The sequence below is a fragment of the Aptenodytes patagonicus genome, chromosome 3 (genome assembly GCF_965638725.1).
Source record: "Aptenodytes patagonicus chromosome 3, bAptPat1.pri.cur, whole genome shotgun sequence".
Taxonomy (NCBI): Eukaryota; Metazoa; Chordata; class Aves; order Sphenisciformes; family Spheniscidae; genus Aptenodytes; species Aptenodytes patagonicus.
The window spans coordinates 62,707,498-62,728,693 of NC_134951.1; the positions used below are offsets into that span (position 1 = coordinate 62,707,498).

General features: G+C 41.9%; 1 protein-coding gene across 8 annotated transcripts in view; it reads right to left on the bottom strand.

The window, feature by feature from the left end:
• Positions 1 to 2,274: 2,274 nt before the first annotated feature.
• The window catches only part of ECHDC1 (ethylmalonyl-CoA decarboxylase 1), a 49,332-nt gene continuing 30,410 nt past the window's right edge, over positions 2,275 to 21,196 (bottom strand). For all 8 annotated transcript variants that reach the window (XM_076333556.1, XM_076333557.1, XM_076333554.1 and 5 more), the window contains one exon: positions 2,275 to 2,762. In XM_076333556.1, coding sequence (XP_076189671.1) covers positions 2,357 to 2,762 — 406 coding nt within the window. In that variant the 3' untranslated portion in view covers positions 2,275 to 2,356. The remainder of the gene's footprint in view (positions 2,763 to 21,196) is intronic.

Consider the following 21,196-nt stretch of genomic DNA (forward strand, 5'->3'; position numbering starts at 1 on the left):
GGAAAGAGGTCCCCAATAGGTGTACATACCGAGTTTCACGTACTGGCAGCGCAGGTCTAGTTCAAAACGTGCAAGTAAAACGGATTCTGCTTTTCTGCTACAGTTTCCTCCCTTACAAATTTGTATCACCCAGTGCACAGGATACACTAATGAGCCTTACAGCCTGGCACCTGAAAAATAAATGATTCAAGGGTCTTGCTCAGGTTCTAAGCAATTTTCACACCCATTTTAAAAACATAATCACAGTATTAGTAATGGCAAATTTATCCTTGTTACTAGCAAAGACATAACCAGTTGCCCTTTAAAGCACAATTTTTTTGACTCACGACAATGTGATGGGCTATTGCTTCAAAAAATTGGATGAGTATGGACTGGAGCATGCTCTGAAGGTTCAGTGATGTTGGCAGGCTGGAATCCCTCACGAGTCTTGAGGAACTTAATGAAAAGCAGAACAGCTTCATTACTAAACAGTCAAGTACTGCCTGACTATATTAAAACATCTGTACTTCAGAAGTCATGGGTTTGAAGTCCTTTAGAGCACGGGAAAGAATCCAGCTGCACCAGGGACTAACAACTGAGCTATTGAATAAAAAGGGGGACGGGGGGAAGCGGGACAAACTAGATCACTACTATCTCCCCATATTCCCATTCCTGTCTCTTCTCTAACCTGGGAGTAAAAACTGAACTCTATTTTTGGGGAAGAGAGATTTGAAATCTTCCTCCAGCAGCAGCTTCAGGTGTGAAGGCAAACAGGCAGGATCAACAGGGCAGAGTAAGTTTGTTCCTTATTCTCCCTGAGGTGCCAGCTCAAAACCACATCCCTTTCTTCAGCATTTCTTTTGGTTGCTTCAGGCTATACACACTCCCCACTGTGAAAGCCATATAGTAAAACATCCCCAGCAGAGAACAGCATCTGCTGGAAAGCTTCAGAATCTTAACAGGCAATCCAGGCCTAATTCCCATCGTTGATCTGTCCCAAGATCCTCAAACATATGTACAGTTACCTCGCTGTCTAAAACTCAGGAATCCTGCCACACTGTAGAAATCGTAACATGGATTTCCATCCAAGGAATTGCCTCCTTTTCCTCAGGGAGCTTGTTCCATGTATCTAGAGTTAGTTATGCCTGGTCAGAGCAAGAATGCATGTCAGTGGCACGTAGCCCAAAGTTTCCTCCTTAACGTGCTCCCCTGGAGTACTTGGGTCCTGGGCTCAGATCTCAACCCCTGCTGGATTTAGAGACAAGTGCATCCTAACCAACAGTATAGGAAACTCTCAGTCATGGATATGTCTGCATGTTTTTGCTCTCACAGATGTTTCATTTTAAGAACCATCTGCCAAAGCAGGGACTCGGTGTCAGTTTCTAATTTCTAAAGGGAAAACCCTCCCCACTGAGTTATCTAATTACCTGCACAGTCACCGGCATGAAGTGGAGACCGAGTTCCAACTCTTCTGGTCAGCCCAAATATGCCCTACCAGTAAAAATACTCTGAAATAAGACATAGACAGATCCACATGCGTGTCTTTCCGGAATGCTGAAGTACTCAGACCACCCAGTCAGTCAAGGACATCCCATTTGGGGGCATGATACATCATGGCCTTCCAAGATTTCAGCTAGATTCTGTGTGAAGAATCGGGTCAGCAGCTTTGTGCTTGCTCAGCAGCACAGGTCCAGCCTATGGGATTGTGCGTATATGTATGTAGGTAGTTGGTTCCTCAAGCAGTGAGAAGACACCTAAATGCATTTAAAGACCTGAATGAGGTCCTTAAGTGAATGAGGGCTATAAGCTCCTCAGTAAGTTAGAGCTTCTCCTGGAAAAATCACTATGAAAATTGAAGTATCCTTGGACACTTCCTCAGCAATTATACAAAGAACTGACTGAAGACGAAAGCATAAAATATCATCTCACCAGTTATCATCCCTTCAAAGCTGCTTAAAGACACTGGTCTCATGTTGGGGAACTCATATTTTGCAGCTTTAGATGCACCTGTTCTGCAAATAGATAAACCTCGTATCTTTCAAGCAATTCATTTCCATACCAGTTAGAAAAACAAAATTGACTCCAAAGAAAATAATCTTCAGCCTCATTCCAAAAGAATTATAGTTCTATTCTCAGCACAGTATTTACCTTTACATACTAATTTCACTAATCTCCATTCAGTGGGTGATTAGGACAGTAAAGTATCTGCCGGGGATTTCTCTGTGGTTGCATACCAACTATGTCTGCCCAACTTGAACAACAGGAATGTTAATCACAATTTAAATGAACAAGTCCTTAAATGATTCCGTTTAATGCCTGCTTTAGTGAAAGCTTTGTTTGCAAAAAGGTCAAGGACACTTCTTACACGCACTGACCATCATTTGTGTCTTTGTCTTCTAACCAATGCCTGCAAATTGGCAGGCCCACCCCATACAGTCCCGAAAACGTCCTTCTCTGTCCTTAGGGCAGCTTCCACCGGTAGCTCTCTTCCCGCTGTCACCACCTTTTTCACAGCCCGAATCACATTGGCTGGACCCTCTGTGTACTGACTCAGCCAGGCTCGGGCTTCTTCTAACGCTGCGGTTTCATCTGAAGACGACAACATCTCCTCCGAGAGCCCAAGGTGCAAAGCTCTCGCGGGGTCCACCCCGGCAGCCCCGCTCAGCAGCCGGAGGGCAGCCCCGCTGCCGACGATCCGCACCAGCCGGGCAGCTCCTCCCCAGCCTGGCACCAGACCCATGTGCTTATGGACAAATCGAATTTCACTCCCAGGCGTCATCAACCTGTCAATGAAGAACAAACACGCAGAGGTCAATCCATGTATTGACTTAACATGTTCAGCTCGCCCGCACTCAATTTTCTGTTTTCTCCTCCCCTCTGCTTCCAAAGGCTGATACAACTCGACAGCATACCGCTTACAGCCAGAGCTGGAATATCTTAATTTTTACATCACCCCAGTGCCTTAGCTGCAGCTTTTGGCCCTCCTCAAGATGAGATTCGTAGGCTGCCACAAGATGCTTAGTGCCCACACTGATACCTGTAGTCAGTTCTAAAAAGAAAACAGAATTGCGAAGTCGGAGGGCATGTTACACTTATGCACAGTGCCAACACTGCCTTGCTAATTCATGCCTGAAACAACAGGGTTTGGGGTAAAACCCAAGCAAACTAGCACACGCAACGTATTTCTCAAGAGGATGGATCGTGGTGTTAGTACTGGTCTGTGCTGGGGAGGTTCTGTCAGCACCCTGGTGCTTCATTATAGCATAGTTGGCGTCTTTTTGTTCCGTACTTTAGAGCGTCCGTGTGAGTTTGATTTCTAACTGCTCACTACAGCAAGGGAAGTCGGGATGGACGCTCTACTTATGGCTCACAACGTATAATAGAATTGCTTTCTATTTATGCCTTACAGTGTGTAACAGAATTGCTCCCCTCCAGAAGGTAGACCCACATTCCTCTTTTCAAAGATTTCACATCTTTGCTTCTTTTCTACAGTCTGTCACCTCCCTTATTTAAGAACTCACCCTAGGGCTGATTAAGCTATCTCCCTGGAGGAGCTCTGCTGCAGCGGATTGTACTGTCTCTGCATAGTGTTCACACTGACACACATTAGGTTAGTGGAAAAAGCCTCTAGAAATAGAAACATATAGAAAAGATGTATAGAAGCAAACCAGTACTTGCTCTTTCTTAAGATGATGTTCTGCAGTGTGGTTGCTTGCTGCTGCTTGTAAGACAAGGGATGTAAATTATACTTGTGAAGTAGATTAGCTTCTACTTCAACCAGTAATGGGCTTTCTGAAGATAAATCATGTAATACTAAGATCTACACACGTCTGTTTCCTAACAGTGCAGTTTTCCATAGTGAAAATACCAAGGTGAACAGTTTTAAAAGGGGACAGAAAAAGAAAACCTTTAAAAATGCAACTACTTCTAGGAACTCACAGTTCCCAGACCTGCTTCGTTATTGTTAATTGTAAGTTTGCTTGGTTGCTTTTTTCTTAACCAGAGCACCATCAGCATTCATGCCATACTATAAAACACCAGAGCTGAAGAGCTTACGCTTTATCCCAGACCCAACACAATGCACAAAGGCAACAGCTGACATGCCAGATTGCATGAAAGCCTTTTTGTAGAGATAGCGGAGGAAGGTTGTGTGACAAAAGGAAGAGAGCAGAGTATTGCAGGGGAGGAAAGGCTTTTAGCTAACATTAGCAAGTGCTTCCCAAACCCAGCAAATCCCAGGGAGCTCAGGTCTCTCCTCTCCACAAGGAAGATTCTGCAAGTATTCCAAAACTCCTTCGCTGGCTCAGCTTACTTTGCAATTTACTAACACCCAGTGTCCCACTGGGAAAGCAATAATGAAAACATTATAAAGTGTTTAATTCTAGCTGTGCTGAGCGATGTGAAGCGTTAAAAAAGAAGCGGTCATACACACCTAGGCATCTGATGCTAGACAATCTGTCAGCAGTCACATAAGACAGCCACTGCAGGTTGGTAAGACAATGTTGTGTTTGTTGAATTTGAGGCTGTCCCAGGCACCTGGGTTCAGGCCTTAAGGACAGGCGTTTCAGTGAATGTCCTGTGGGCAGCATATGGACTCATATGGGAAGCTGGGTCAATGCACACTGAAGTTTGCATGGGAAGTCAAATTTTACATTAGAAGCGCAGCCGATCCATCAGCGCCAACAAGAAAAAAGTTGAAAACATTTAGTACGTAGGACAGGCTCTGTTACCCTGCACAGTCTTCACCTCCCTCTGAGAAAATGGAACCAAACATGATGAAAGGAAAATAAACAACTGACAGCTAAATCCATAGAGACTGTGAGGCTGCAACTTCCAGGATCTCACTGGGATTCACCTCTCCCCACAATGCTCCTTTGAACAAGCTTCACAGAAAATACTGAGATAAGTGGTGGTCAGTAGAAGGTGTAAAGGTAGTCTTGGACTGCCTTCAGGCTTAAGAAAGGTATCTATGTTTTTTCAGCCTTTTCAACTATGAATCCTCTCCTGAAGTCACACCATTTCTTACAGAAACCACCCATCACACTCTCTGTTAGGTATACCACTCACTTCGAGTCCCCGTGCCCAAGGAAGCAATGGAGACCTGAGCTCAGATCTGAAGAGGCGTATGCCGCTACCAAGCTAGCCTGGGATCAGCCTCTGAACGTCACCAGCTGCAGCCTCGCATAAATATTTCCTTTTTTATTTTATTAAAGGAATTGAGTCTACCTTCTGAGACATGACAGCTCTGATCTCCCATTAGATGAATTTATGTAAGGAAAGTACATCAAACATTACTAAACACAAAGAGGCAGACATCAAAAAGCTGAAAAGACAGAAGTACCGTTCTATTCCTGAGCTGTTTACACCTTATTCACCTAGTACTGGCCCTGCCTGAGACAGAATAGTAGATGAATACAAAATGAACCCTGATTTGACTCAATATGCCTGTTCCTGTCTTCCAGGTCAAGAGAATTAAAATCTGGGTCTCCTGTATCCCAGGGGAAGGTCATACCACTAGGTTCCTGGACACATGCCTTCCCTGGCCTAAAAAAAAGAAGAAAATCTGTTGCATGACAATACTAAAAAAATATTTATTAAATGTAATTAATGTAACAAAGTAATTGAAGACCTTACAAGCAGAGAAACATCCTTCAGAAATGTGAAGGGTAGCAAAATCCTCACAACTTAAATTGGAAATAAGAGGTTAAGGTAATACAAGCACCAAAGCCCAGCTGAAACCTTCATACAAAGAACATTGTATTTCCATGTTACAAGCACTACAACATCCCTAGGAAGAAAGCACAGCCACCATGGGCCACATCCAATTTTGGGTTAGTCATCTAAAGCAAACAAGAGCTACAGCAAATGTTCCTGCTGTACATTTTAAGATGTTCTCAGACGCGCTAAATGTTACAAACCCTCCACCTTTGAGCGCAAGATTCCTTCACTCCGACATCTCATTGCGCCCACGAACTACCGACTGTCACGCCACATCACAGCACTGGCAATGCACGTGAGAGAAAAAACTTGTTTGCCATTAACAATGCAACCTAACAAATCCCATCCTTAAACAGGTACACTTGCTTCCTCAAAGGCGGCACCTGCTGTGAGCTAACAGCTATGCTTTCCTTTGCTAAAGTATTTTCCAGCTACTTGAAGCTGGAGCATATACAATGAAAGCTGAAAATGCAAACAAAAATGTATTTTCTCAGGTTTTCATACCTGCTTTTTATAGTAGTCCTGTTACTGAACTGTTCCAACAGGTATAATAAGTTCCTTGGGCAGAATTAAGATTATATTAAGGTTTGTGCTGGCCCTTAACTCATCATTTCCTGGACGTCGGGGTGTGAATTATATTCAGCATTCTGACAAGGCAAAGGCACTAATGAAGTTGACTAGGGAGGGACAAATACCATCCTCTACTTTATGCATTTTAAAAGCTCCTACCACTGTGCTTCTGAAACCCATGATGGAAAAAAAGGATGCCTAAAACATTAAACGTGTCGTCAGCAACCTGGATGTTGTTCCCATCCCTGTTTGACTCCCGGTGTCACGTAAGGACACAGCTCCTGATTTCCAATCTTCTCCTTTTAGCCGGCGTGAGACTGGCACACCACAGAGGGAGGCAGCCGGCATCACGCAGTGCTGCAGCACCTGGTTCTCGGCTATGGTTATTCTGAGAGGGCAGCCAGAACTGCGGGAGATGACTTTTATCTCTCCCACAAATACTTGGGCCTCCCGCTCTCAAACCACCAATCAACATAAATAATAAGCAAAGCTTATGCCTTGGGTCATAGGAAGTTCCCTCACCAAATCTGCTAACTTCTATAAATTTTGCTAACACTATCTATGAGGTGACTGAACCAACACAAAGTGGAAAATTCTCCAAAAAACAGAGTCAAAGGCCTTGGGGTACAATTAAAAGACATCCATAATTTTAACATGCTGTAGAGCAAAAGTTACAGAAATAGAAATAATAAGAAAATTTCAAATACAACTTGCAAAACACAGATGGAAGACATCCAGACACATGAAAAGCAATGGCCATGGTCAGCCACACATGCATTTTGGCCGATTGTCATTACTCAGTGAAGGCAGCAAGAATACAGTATTGATATCAAAGGCTTTCAACCAACTATCCAAACCACACACACAACTATTTTAAGCACAGGAAAAGAGAGACATTAAAGAAAAAAGAAAACCACCAGGAAAATGGTAACAGAAAGAAGGCTATCAAGGGCCAAACGTTTGTTTTAACCAGCAAACAACAGAAGAACAAAGTTGATGTACAATCCAGTCATACACTTTCCCCAACATGTATGCTTTTCTAATACACTCATCAATATGATATCAGCTTAATTAACTCTTGTTAAATTAAGTAACAGCCATGCTATGCTGACATGTGGCCAAAACAGCTTTTTAAAATACACGCTGCTGGGGAGTGCAAGTTCAAGAATTTGTTAGAGGTCAGGTATGACATTATCTATGGATGGTGTTTATCACGCAAATGGAACTTGTTTTGCCAGGTGGGCATGAAAATTTGATGACCTTGCTTGCAAGTGACAAAAGCTTGTAACTACTTTAGGATTTTGTAACTTGGCTTGGCAAGTGCTACCAGGACCATCCACCACAGCAGCAGCTCTCAAATGCATGCTGGACCTTAAGTGAGATTCTCAACACTCAAAATACAGTCCCTGTCCCATCACTTCACCTGCACATTGCACCTCATAGTCTCACTCCATCTTCCTTACACTTCTTCAGCACCCCAAGGGGCACAGGAGATCCCAGTATTGGTGGTGGGTTCTTGCAGCAAGTGACTGTGACCCAGGCAGCAGATAGAGAGTTACACAGGTAGTATCTGTAATCTGATCTGCCTTCTCTTGCTGATGCATGCAAAACCCACCAAAAAAATAAAAGTGCTGCTCTTACATGCAAAGTGCTGCTGAACACATGCCGTAGATGCGATGTTTTTAGTCAACTAGGGTGCTACAATAAGTAAAAACAAAGCAAGGGAGAGTTGTGATTGTTGAATTTATAGCATCAGAGTAAGAACTAAACTACCTGTTCCTTTATCTGTACAACAAAAGCCCTGATTTGTGATTAAACAGAAGTCCTTTATTTCAGGTTGCTCCAGTGCACCACATAAATCAAGTACTATCTTCTAGGCAGCATACTACATCTCTGGCTTTGCAAAAAAAAAAAAAAAAAAAAAAAGGGGTAGAAGTGGGTAGTTGGATGCGAAAGCATTTCCATAAAAGAGAGAAGTCACCTTGAATCTTTCACTGGAGGCAAAAGCATTGCCATAGGCATCTAGAGTTCAGTACAACTATAGGATCTGAATAGCTGGGATCTCCTGTACTGTCCATCATGGCATATGAAAATCAAGGTCCATCTGTGCCTGAGGAGATGCAAGCGTGTGAAAGGGTCTTCAGCCAACAGCAGGGTAAAGCTCTTCCTACAGCCACAAAAGGGCTGAGCAAACCTATGATCAGTGGCTGCAGCACGTGCTGGGAGCACCTGCCCTGTCCAAAAACCCAAGTCCTGGTGGTCTCCTCTGATGCCTCCAGCCCCTTTGCTGCAGATGCAGCCAGCCAATTCTGGAGCTTCAGTTCGTTGGCTCAGGCAGAGGTGCCAAGGGGTCTTGCCCCTGCAAGTGGCAGCCCTGCAAGCTGGACTGTAAGGAGCAATTAACTGGGACTCCAGGCGCTGTTAGCCTGAAGCTTAGGCACGGACCATCGCACAAGTAGTCAAGCACTGCTGCAACTGCGCACTATCTTGAACGGTTCATGGAGCACACACTGTGGTTTGGAAACCTCCAGGCTAGCTGCCTTCTCCCCATTTGCTTTAGCATGGCAGGTGGCCCTGCAAGTTTTAACATGTACCTAGTGCTCAACCCACCTCTGATACCTGCGTTCCAAATCTTAGCGTCAGAAAGATACACCAGAGATCATGTACCTTCCCATTTAATATATCTAAAACCTATCCTCCCCACCATGCACGGACAGATGTTAATGCACAGGTAAGAAACTACGGAACTTCCTTAGCATTAAGATACAAATTCTTGAGGCCTCGTATATGAATGCTCCTTGACAATTTGCTGCAAAACTCATCCCTACCTTCTCCAGAATCTTTTAACAACAGAAGTAATTTCTGAGTATAGCCTTGAAAACAAGACCTGAATACGAACCACTGCCTTGACATCTTCACAAAGCCACAGAAAACCTGAAATTAAGAGTACTGACTAAAGTTAAGGCTGCAGTTCATGCCTGTGGAGACCTAACCTGGAAACCTAAATACTGATAGTTAATTACATGACAGCATTGTGTTCTAATAGTGACAACTTGTCTTGTAGAAGTCTGTAGTCTCTCAAAATATTCTTAGGACCATAAATCTTACTGGAAAGGCTAGGAATACTTTCATCAGTATTTAATTGCAGAGTGTACAGGGTTTTATTTTTAATTAAAAAAGCCCTAGTTCTAGCCTTGTTCAATATTCCAACACACAAGCCTTCTATGGTTATTACAGAAACTCACCTTAAAACAACAACTGCATTAACCAGTCATTTTTGCAATTAAAAATGTGTTTTGAAGCAGCAAGGTACTGTGGGAAGAATATTCTGCAGAAGAAATATGCAGTACTACACTAAAATAATTTAGCCAGTCAGCAATGCTGCTGATGAGCAGTTTCCAGTCCTTACTTCAATTTTCATGACAGATGCTGTTAGAATTAGACCCTCAAGAATAAGACAGTCTCCTCCAAAAAGCAAGTTGGGACTAATTAATCTGTCTCTGCCTATCCAGTGCAGTGTCTCGTCAGTCTCTTTATCACTACACCATCAAATAATTACCTAGGTACTCTGTAAAGGGGTTATCTAGACAAAACAGCTAAAGATTTTTCTGAAACTCAGCTATCTTACTACACCCTCTATCACCAAAAAACCCTCCTAATTCTCTGAAAATATTAACAAGAGGATTCATCCTGAGAAGAGTTAGTCATAATTTCACTTATCTTTCAATCTCACTTGATTAATTGGATAGGCTTTAAAGGATCAAAAAGCCTCAATTATACGTTTAATAATTAACTCCTTGCTAACTATATTTAGCAGATTTTCGAACTATAACAATGCAGTGAATATCGGCCAGCCATGACTGCTCCGCGCTTTCCCAGCACAGCTTGCTAGTATTAATTCCCCCTGCTCCTCTTCCCATATCTTCTCTCTCATGGAGAGCTTCTCATGTTTCTGCCCTATGCAGAGAAAGAATAAGACCATTAGACATGACAACAATTGCTGCTTCAGAGCTCTGGCAACACGAAGTGAGACTTCCAAAGTGAAAATACTGTAAAACCGGTAAAACTAAGGATTTGTCCTGCATGCATTTGGTGATAGTCCATGCAGACTGGCATCATAAAAACAACCCCCTAGATCTTTGCTCTTTCTGAAAATCCTTTAGTCACAAATATGCACTTGACAGATGCCTAAATGGAAACCACTAAAGAATATAAAAATGAAGACAAAATGGTTTAAGAGAGTTTGGGGGAACTATGTCCCTTGTGCATATCTTAGATAAAATTGCACAAAGCGGCTCTGCAATCCCAAATTTCAATAGGGTAAGAGAAGACTGTGCACATTAATGATCTTTCCTGTTTATGAGCTTTAACGTGTAACCTTTACTACAGGAATGCAATGGAAAGAAGTAGGTCCAGCTGCTATTTTAATAAGCCCATCAGAAAGTCAGCCCTCTCAAATCCTTTCAGTGATTAAAACAAAACAATACACCTTCTTTACTTGAGGTTTAAATAAATGAAAATAATACCCAAGAACCAAAATAAAAAAATCCTACCGAGCCTCCCAAGTACAGAGTGTTCTAGGCACGCTCTAAAACTCGGTGTCAAAGGAGTAGGCTTGATGCCAGCCTAAGAAATCTCACCAACACGAGAGCTCTCTTTTCTCACAGCTCTTTTCAAATTGCCTTACAGATTATATGGAATTTTATTTATAGTTACTGAATTATTTTGTAACACTCTTAGTGCATCCATTTTCCCCCCGCTTGCAACAAAAGCGAAGAATCAAGGTTTACATGAAGTAGCCTAGGAGAAAATATCTCAAGTCTCCCTAGCACGTTGCCTTTACCACCTTACTTTCTGCCCTCTGGTAAGATTTTCCAATGCATTTTATGGAGCGCTAAGAATCAGGGTCAAAATCCAATACAAAAATAGACCCTAATTACAGATGTATTTTCTTGAGCAAGAGTTAATATTCTTCTGGGTTGGCTGGGAAACCCCAGGCCACTTCCCAGAGGGGAGCAGATGGACCTAAACAACGAGGGATGCACTCTTCAAAGGAAACCTGAAAATAACCATTTATAACGTGACTCTATCATGGTTTTTCACATCACCCAGAGTCAAATGAAATGCAGAAGAAAGAATGACAAAGTCATATTTTCATCTAAAGGCACAAAACATTTGGTTGATGCTAGAATTCTGAAAAGTGGAATCCCAGATCAAAAAAAAGGAAGATGGAGTAACAAGAAAAGAGTTGGAGGCAGAGATGGAACACAGGGACAACAGAGCAGAAACTGCTAAATAAACATGAGCCGTTTTAGGAGGAATATGGTCTCTGAGAATAAACAGGAGTTTAAGGTGTGGATAACTCCGCCATTTATTACCCAAACATTCGGAAGATGAGCCTGCAAAAGGAACAGAGTCAACTCAAAGAGGCTGTAAGATTACCAATTTCAAAGGGAGCCACTCCAGGGAAGAAGCACAAAAATAATATTGTTACTAGAAAAAGATCCCGTGGATAACAGGAGTTAAATTATAATAGGCAGATACAGAAATCTGCATGCCCCAAAAACTAGCATCTCATCAATAGCAAAGCCTGCACTGAGAAAAATTAAGAAAAGGCCTATCGGCAGCAAAAAGAGTATGGTAAAGCAGCAGAGCACTCTCTGATCCAGCAAGACCCAGACTAAAACTGGTCCAGGCATGATTGTGTAAGAACGACCAGAGAAGTGAAAAAAGGTTTATTTCTTAAGCACTTCCCTGATAAAAGGAGAGTGGCTAAAAGGCCAAGAAAGATTGTTAATTCGAGAGAGGGATTATGGAAGGAAAAGAAACACAGGGAAAGAAGCTGTTGCTAATACCCTACAAGGGGAGCAGGGCAGCCTCAAACAAGGCAAGGTAGGTAGGGCCCTCCAAAAGTCTCCTGCAGGTGATGCTTGCCGTCATACTGGCTGCCATCCACACAGATGGCTCTTCCAATCTCTTGCTGGACCAGAATCTCCCAGACGTCAGCTACGGATGAAGGCTCACCCAGCAGACCTGGATTAGGGGTTTTAAATCTAAGTTTTTACCTCAGGCTTGACACTTTCTCGTCCGTGGCTTCACAGAAGCCGGAGACAGAAAAGCATGCTATAAAAAGCTACATTTCTTCTAAAAGGGATAAATGAAGCTGAATATTCGAAGTTACAAAAAGACTTTTACTGTAGTAGGAGTGAAAAATTGAATTAGATGACAGATCACAGGGCACGAAATAGGGGCCCAAAAAAGCATGACTGATTAAAACTCTACGAGTGGTATTAAAGGAAGTAAGACAAGCCTTTGGTTTTTTTTCTCCCCCCCGGTCGTTTTTCAATAAACTGTCAGGAAAGAAAATTATTTGGCCAAACCGCAAAGTGAATCTGCCGCATTTCCCAGGCTGATACTTCTTGAGGTCCACATGCGATGCTCAACAGGGGTTTCCCACAGCCCCGGGCACTATCCCCCCCACGGCGGGCTGTGGGTGCCGTGAGGTGAGCAGCACCGTGCAGGGGGGCTGGGGAGATGGGGAGAGGGCTGGCCAGGGGGCTTGTGCAGCCCCCCCACCGCTGTCACGCAAGGCGCTTCGTGCTGCAATGCATGCATCGTGCGGCCCCTTTGCAAGCTGCGATGTGACATAAAAGCTGTGTGAGCCACACACTGTTCCTTCGGCCCCACTCCTGTGCCTGAGCATTCAAGTGAGCTGAGGAGACCCAGAAAACAGCAGAAAAAGTAAATTAAAAGGCCTTTCCCAAGTGGGAGAGACATAGGCTTTTTACAATTATACAGTTAGCAATAAAAAGTCCCCAGTCCATGGGTGCTGCCTCGGATCTGTTTGACAACACCCCCTGTGTGCACCCGGGGAAGGAGCAGCATAGCTTTACAAAGGCTTATGAACACACGCAAGGCTCATACCACAATTTAGGAGCACACAGAATCAAGAGAGTAAAACAGATAGTTACACCGGGGAGCTGTAATTCCCCTGAAGCGTGCAGTATAGTAAACGTCATGAATCACCAGAGCCATAAAGCGGGACCGAAGCCTCATTGTTCAAAATGTAGTGCCTGGATCCTCCTTTCTCCCCGCAGTTGCACGACAGCAATCAACGGGGTACCACCCCATTTCTCCTCCCCTGCGAACGACCAATGTCTTACTAACACTCTCCTCCTCTTCTAATTCCCAGCTATGACTTTATTTATATACCCAGTGTCAACGGGTCCCAGCCGAGGGCACACCGCCACCTCCGTTACCATACAATTATTTTCAGAGTAGTTCTCATCTTGACATAGCACTCGGGTCTTACCCATGAAGCAGGTTTTAGCTATCCTTTTACAGGCTGCCAAAGTCTTCATACACAAGTGAGTGAACGCCAAAATAATGCTCACATAAAAATTACTCATGCTGGAAATCTAAAATGTTACATGAGTCTTTCCTTCCAAAAAGGAACTACAGTGATTTGGACTTCATTCAAGCAAACATTTTCAACAACAGATACGCCTCTTAGACTAAAGCAAAAATTTCCATTAGAAAAGATCCAGTGATATTTTACCAGATTCTTCGATGAAAAAAGACCACTTGGAGGTAAAGGTGTTTGACTGATAATTGAAATTTTTAGTCAAATCTGAATGCCAGTATTCATCTAGAAATCAAAAAAAGTACACGGGAGCTCGTTTTCAAATTGAAAATATTATGTTTTTTAGATTATGTGCACACTTTCATGCAGCATATACACCCGTGTTTACAACCTCAGTTTCCCACATCTTTATTTCCATCATATATGTTTATCAAGACCAAAGAAAACAGAAGAAAATTCTCCAAAGTCAAGAGTCTCTTAAAGCAGGAACATTTCAGTCATACTCTTTGCTCATCTCTGCTACTGATAGAGGAAGGGGAGGGGGGGCAGCCCAACACTCTGCCTCAGACCTTGGCGTCTAAAATGTCAAAATGGCAAAGATCACCTCACTCGCCTGAACTCAGCCGACTGGAAAGGAACCGCATTTCTTGACATCAGCCCTAAGAGATGCAAGGTTCGACTTGCTCTAATACTTTATGATGGATTTGATGTATCACATTTCTGCAACCCACAGCATTAAAGGATTAAAAATATTTTGTAACGTCACACTAACTAACAACCCTTCGCAAGACCTAGGGTAACAAGACGCACTTTGAAATTCAGCTGTGTCTGCGTGCAGTGCTACTGATGCTGCATTTGCACATCCTACACAATTTCTGACTAAAACTAAGAGAGATCATACACTTATTTGAAATCACTGGTAATAAAATTATAATGAAACGTTGCTATTTTGTCAGGGTACCAGGTTAATAATCTCAAACAAAAAATGCTGAGGTTTGTGGTGTTTTTTTTAAATGATCACAGTGGCTGTGACTTAAGTTTTAAGTTTTCCAGATATGAGATATAATTTCAGAGCTTTTTTTCTTTTTTTTGGGGGGGTGGGGGGGGTGGAGAGGGAGCACAATGACATATCTCAAAAAAGGCATAAATGGGATAGAGAATTTAACATTAAAATTCTACATTAAAACAGTAACTTAGCTTCTTCTCCTCTTTACTTTTTAATATAGTACATTAGCTGTATTGATGAGGAACTAAAGCCAGCTTCAGATCACTAACCGACGGTCTGTTCAGACTAGCTGGACAAGAAACAGGCACATTTTCAGCAAACAGTAACAGATCCTCCACAAATATGCCCCAGAGTGTGACCAATTCTCTTTATCACCAAAAGTTTAATTTCCCCTGGTACCTTTTTATTTACAATCGTTCTCTCTCGCTTTCACACACACACAAATCCACACTAATTGAAATTATTGGGTTTTTCCTTAGTCTATATATTTGCTTTTTGCTTATGAACGTATCAGCACACAAATCAGAACTGGAGGATAATACAGACCATGGATACACTAGAAGTTCTTAAACATACAACAGTTTAAGCACAATAGGCGTTTATTTAATGTAAGAATTTATAATTTGATTTATTCTTACTGTGACTGCTGAGTTACAGCAGTAGCAAAATCCAGGAAGAAGTTGGAAGCTGAAGCTACCAAGGTTTACAGGTTCAAACAGCCTGCAGTCTTGTTTCACACAATTTTGGATAAGTCTGGAAGGAACAGGAACACAGAGGTTCAGCCAGCAGGGCTCCAAATCTTCACTAGTATATTGGGTTGCTTTGGATTAGAGGGGGAATGAGAAACAGAGGGTGAAGGGGAAGACTGGAAGTTGCAATTGTGAAGGCCATATTTACAAAGTAGGTTGAGATCCACACAGCAATGCCTGCTTACACTTGCAAAAACCCAGGGAAATTGAGTCATTTGGGGAATATTTGGTCATTCCAATGAACGGTAACTCTGATGTGGATGACTACCCTTCAGACACCTACAATATTAACTATATTGCTACCTGGAGCATTAAAGAAGAGGAGGAGTTCTTCTTGTAGTCCTTCAATAGCACGACAGAACTGAAAAAAGAGGTAAGTAACAAGGACTCTGGAAAACATCCTCTGGAAGCTGATCCAATGCAGTTAGGCACTTTAAAGCTGCAGCTTCAGGGGAAACTGAGGCTACCTAACAGCTCCCTAGAGCCAAAAGGAGAAGATTGTATTCCCATCCCCTCCTGTTCTTTGTCATCCTCTCCAAGAGGCTGAGTTCCTCCTCTACCTTGGCTCTAGCCATTACTATATCCTTTTACAAACCACCTTAATTCACTGTAAGAACAGGAAATATCTAGCCCTTCTGTTGCTTTTTCGTGAGATAATTGACTTATACAGGCATCTTCACTGGTGCTTGGCAAACCAGAGGTAAGCAGTGAGCTGGGAATGGGCAGCAGGGACATCCTCCCACATCAAGGTGAGCTGTTCAGGCAGTCTGTCCTGCTCACAAAATCACAGCTCAACATAATCCCATCTCAGAATCAGCAGACTGGAATACATTAAGTGCTTCTCAGACTTTGTATTAACCAACTTGTGGAGCTATCAGAATACATATTTTAAAAAAAAAAAATTATTTTGGTAGTGAAGATCAGCAGTGGAGTGTCAAACTCAAACACCTGCAGGCCGTTTATCTAAACTGGGGATTAGTCACTTCACAGATGCAAGCATAATGGACAATTTCAGTGCATTTGTACTCTTCCAAAACTAATTCTTCTTGAACCTCGAATGCTTCTGTACAGTGTACCAACAGCCTGGTGTCCCAGCAAGAATCAGCATGGGTCCAGCTCTGTGTTCCCCAAAATCTGTCTCATCTAAGTTTTCCATTATCTGGGCTATCTCTGTTTATTGTTACTGTGCAGCAGTGAATCAGCTGCATACAGGATTGTTCAACAGAAAGGACGTAAGTTTGCGTGGTAGAAGTGGTCTAAAATGTAGACACGTGCTGATAACAGAAATCTCATTCACCCAGGATAAGATGGTTTGGCCTCCCAAAGAAAGAAAAACTTGGAATGAAGTAAAACCCTACAAAAAGACAACCTCAGAAAGAAAACTTGAACTCAAATTCATGCTTTGTTGCTGTTAGTTACATTTCCAGTAAAATCCAACAGTAGTAAATTTGAACTGTAGACTATGTAAAAAATCCTCTGCCTGGAAGATTGTAAACACATGAAATTCAAACCCAAATGAAAACAAGTAATAAAGAAAAAAAAACCCCAATACCAGTCCATAAATACAAGCCCAAAAATACAAGCTCTCAAGTCCACTTCTAGCAGTGCTGCGATTACTTAACCAGATGTCAAGTGTGCCAGGTCAAAAATAAGAACAGCCTTCTTAAAGGCAGGCAACGTGAAACACTTAAAATCATAATCCATCTCTCTGAAAATTCCTCTGAAAATTGTACTAATAAACCTCCAGGGCTCTAAAAATGTGAAGTGATGCATGACTGCAATGGAATTCTAAAATTGCCAACTGATTTGAAAGACGTTTTACAAATACATACACACACACGAGAGAGGAAAATTTTATATAACTAAAAAAAGTGATCTACGGCATATAGCAGGCACTTGAAACTGTGAGAACCCACTCTCAGATTTGGCTACTGATTCTGCTCCTGACAATGTGCAGCAACGTTATGGAGTCCCACCTGATGAAAAGTGCTTTGTCAGCCTGGACCTTGCAAGAACTCATGAATATGTGAACCCCATCCCCCTACATTCGTATCGTGCTCTGCCTAGTGAAAAGAGCTACTATATACTGAGCCACTCTCATTTCAAACAGCAGCATCTTGTGTACCTAAAAGCTCCTCCTGATAAAACTAAAAGCTGAAATCCTTGCATACAGCAGAATATTTCCAAAGAAGCTAGTGTGTTGTGCTCTGACATTCTGAAACCTATTCTTGGAAAAGCTTGCTGTAGAATACTAATGTCTTTACAGCTTCTCCCCCTGCTTTTTTAAAGGGGCAACAAATTATCTGTAACATAATATAAGGATGAGTGCCCACAACTGCAAAGTCGGTCACAGTGGGCCTACATCTATGTAGTGGTTATATTCTCTTCTGCTCCTTTCATTTCATATAAGCTACATTTAATGCACTAAACACGTGCTTGTAAAAGTAAATAAACACAAGTCCTCACAAGAATACACACAACAAAAGCTACTCGATAACAGCGCATTTCATTGTATCTCTCATTAGGTGTTTTATGGAACACACCTAACACCTTCAAGTGTAATAATAAGCATGCCTACATATTTCACAAAAATATAGAAAACATTCAATTAAAATGCAGCAAGGCCAATTTGATATCAATACAGTATTATTAGCATAAGCGTCTTCCCTTCTTAAAAGCTCGATTCTGCCGTTCCTACAGATACAGAGCAGAAGTCTGCTCAGAAAGCAAATACCTCTTTAAATCAATGGTGCTTTTTACGAAGTAGGATACTGCTCAGCACTAACAAGAGTAATGAAATTGGCCCTTTGCGATTTAACTGTGCAACATCAATTACACCTGAAGAAATTATAGTTGATTAATTTACTTTCTAAAAAAGAAAAGGAGAACACTGCTGCCTCTACCTATGAGCCCATTTTGAGGTCAATGGCAAGAGAAACGAGTAGCTCTCCATCTTTGCCCTCTCATCCTCTGCCTGGAGACACCACCTTCTAAATGGGATTCTCATGGCAGTGGCACACCTCTATTTTGACTGCAATAGCATTAGAGAGGAAAAACGGGGTGGAGGGGGGAAGAGACTATATTTTTCAGAAGCACCCAGGTATAATGGAAGTCCATTCGGCAAGTGATGTAGGACCAAATTTTCAAAGTTCTAGGTCTTTTAGACACATCTACGCAGACATCGCCCCAGCGAGATTTCTCAAAGGCACTGATGTGACATAGAAGACAAGACAGTTCAGAATTCCAAGTTAGTTATTCTGGCTATTGGCTGGTAGCACACTGCAGCTACTGCGCTCAGAGATTATTGTGATCTACTAATTGCACAGATTCATTACCAAACTGCCTCTGCCCCATATCTAACTGTTAGCTTATTGTCCAACAACCCACTACAACTCTTGCCCAAATTCTTTAACCAACCCTGCCAAATCAGTTCTCCTTAACTTCATGCATTGCGCAAGTACAATGTATGCAAGTTTCTGCATACAAGGAACTCAGAACAGGTACTTCATTTTGATTATCTGTAAAATTGCATCACTGAATCCAGCATCACAGTCATTTGTGCGCTTCACCGAAACGGCTGCCATGTCACGCAGAACTGCAACGTACACTGACATTTGGCAGCAGAACCCACAAGCCATCCTCACAGGCTCAGAGAGAATATTCAACTGTGGCACACTGAAAAAAGTCTAGGTTTCTTGAAACCGCACTAAAAAGCTCAGCTGTCCAAACAAGTTTCATACCTGCATGGTTTTACATTACTAGTTCTACAGAAATAATTGAGATAAATAATTACAGTGTCAGAAGCCTTATCTTCCCAATTTTCGTATCAGAAAAGGTCTAAAAGGATTTTAATTACCTTGCACTTGTCTGGACAATGATTTCCCCCCCCCCAATCACATGGTTATGATCTTTGTAAGGATGTTGCTCTTACGGAGAGTCATACTGCAACAATCCATAAAGCAGCTAAGATCGAAGAAGATGTTTTGAGAAGACCTCTTCCTCCAGATCCAAGGTGGAGTGACCTAAAATGTTTTCACTTTTCATCACTGCCCTTATGCCAGCAATAAATGCTCATGCAAGCCCTCCCTAATCCAATTTTAAATGAGCTGGCTTGAAACAGACTAAGAGACAATTAGCCACAAGAACTGCCACTGGAAGAATACATCAGTAATATCTTAAACCACCTCAGCTATTTTAAAATTGCATTTGTCCACGCCTCTACTTCAGTAGAGATGTGCATCATGCTGTCAGAGCACATTTCAGAGAAGGTACATAAGCCATTTTGGTTCAAGTGAATCACTTCAACAGTATCAGTATAGTTAATGTAGTACAAACTGGTAGAGATAAAAATCAGAAAATATTTCAGGCCAATACGAAGCACTTTGGTAGTTTACATGATTACTGTGAAAAACAGAAGTGGATTTGAAAATTTAGAATTAAAAGCAGCCACAACTCACTGTGTTCTTAAAAAAAAAAAAAAAGTCCAAACGATTTATTCAAGGAAGAAAACAAACCTCTGATTTCTGTTCTCAAGTTCCTCTTTTGGCATCTAGTGACTCAGGACAGAATACCTGTTCCACTAATATCTGCTCATAGCCCTCAAAAAACCCCCAGATTTTGTCTCCCAGTATTAAAATTCTCAAATTCAAGAGCAATAGCAGCACAGAGTATGTTTCTCTATCTTGTTGTTGTTATTAATTAAGTCCCATTTGCTGCTCCTGAATTGCTATTATTTAGTTGCACTGGGTGGGTGTGTTAGAAAGTAATGGAAGACGGATCAACAGCTGTAGTTATTATGAAAATTATGGCAGCACATCAGAGGAATTGCAGCTGCTCAATTCATGCAAATAAGAGATACTTGACAATGACTATAATTACACAGTATGTCAAACAACATAGCTGCAGTAAAAGTAGAGACTACCTATTTTAGAAAGCCAAAAGATGTCCATTTCATTATGTTCACATTCCCTAGACTCCTATTTAGGGATAACGGGATTCACTTTTTGTCACTGGACTCACAGATACAGAAAGGTCTACTAAGTCTCCCAGGTGCATTCTCCTGTCAGCGCTGCAGCTGACAAACGCTGTACCTCTCTGCATGTTTCCTAGGCATTTATAATACAGCATTTACTCAGAGGCCACAGTCAGAGCTGAGGTTCCAGTTCACTGGGTGCTGTGTAGATATGAAGAAAGATCTGGACGCATCTAGTTTCAAAGCAAAGGAAGATTACTTCCAAGTGGCTCAGACAATGCAGGTACCATCTCCTCTGTCCAAAGCCTGTTCCTGACACCTGGAACAGCACTGTAATACTCTAGTTTACTTTGCTTAGTATTACTTTTGAATACACGCACTTTCAGCTTGTTCTGGACAATTCCCTTCCCACTTTGGGCGCTGAGGCCCTCTTAAAGAGCACATTTCCTTCTCTTAGATAGAAACTTCACTAAAAGCTCCTCATTTTCAGAGAGGCTGTGCACAGTGCTTATCCTGTTGTATCCTGTTGTATCTGTAGGCTGTTTGCACATTAGCAACTGTTTAAATAAACTGACGTTTCATTATTTTAGTTTCTTCCAGTTCCTGTTCTGCATTCAGCCTCTTTAATTAAAGCCCTCTGTTTTTCGCTAGTTGTTTCATGCTGGCAAAACCCTGCACCTGCATAGAAAAAAAACAGGGACAGAACCTCATTTGCTTTCTTCTGCATCTCAAACTCTTGTTTCAAAAACTGTACAGCACAAAGTTATGTTACAAATAATAAACCCAGGACACAAAATACCAGATTAATGGAGAGTTTTATTTATTTATTTTTACTTATG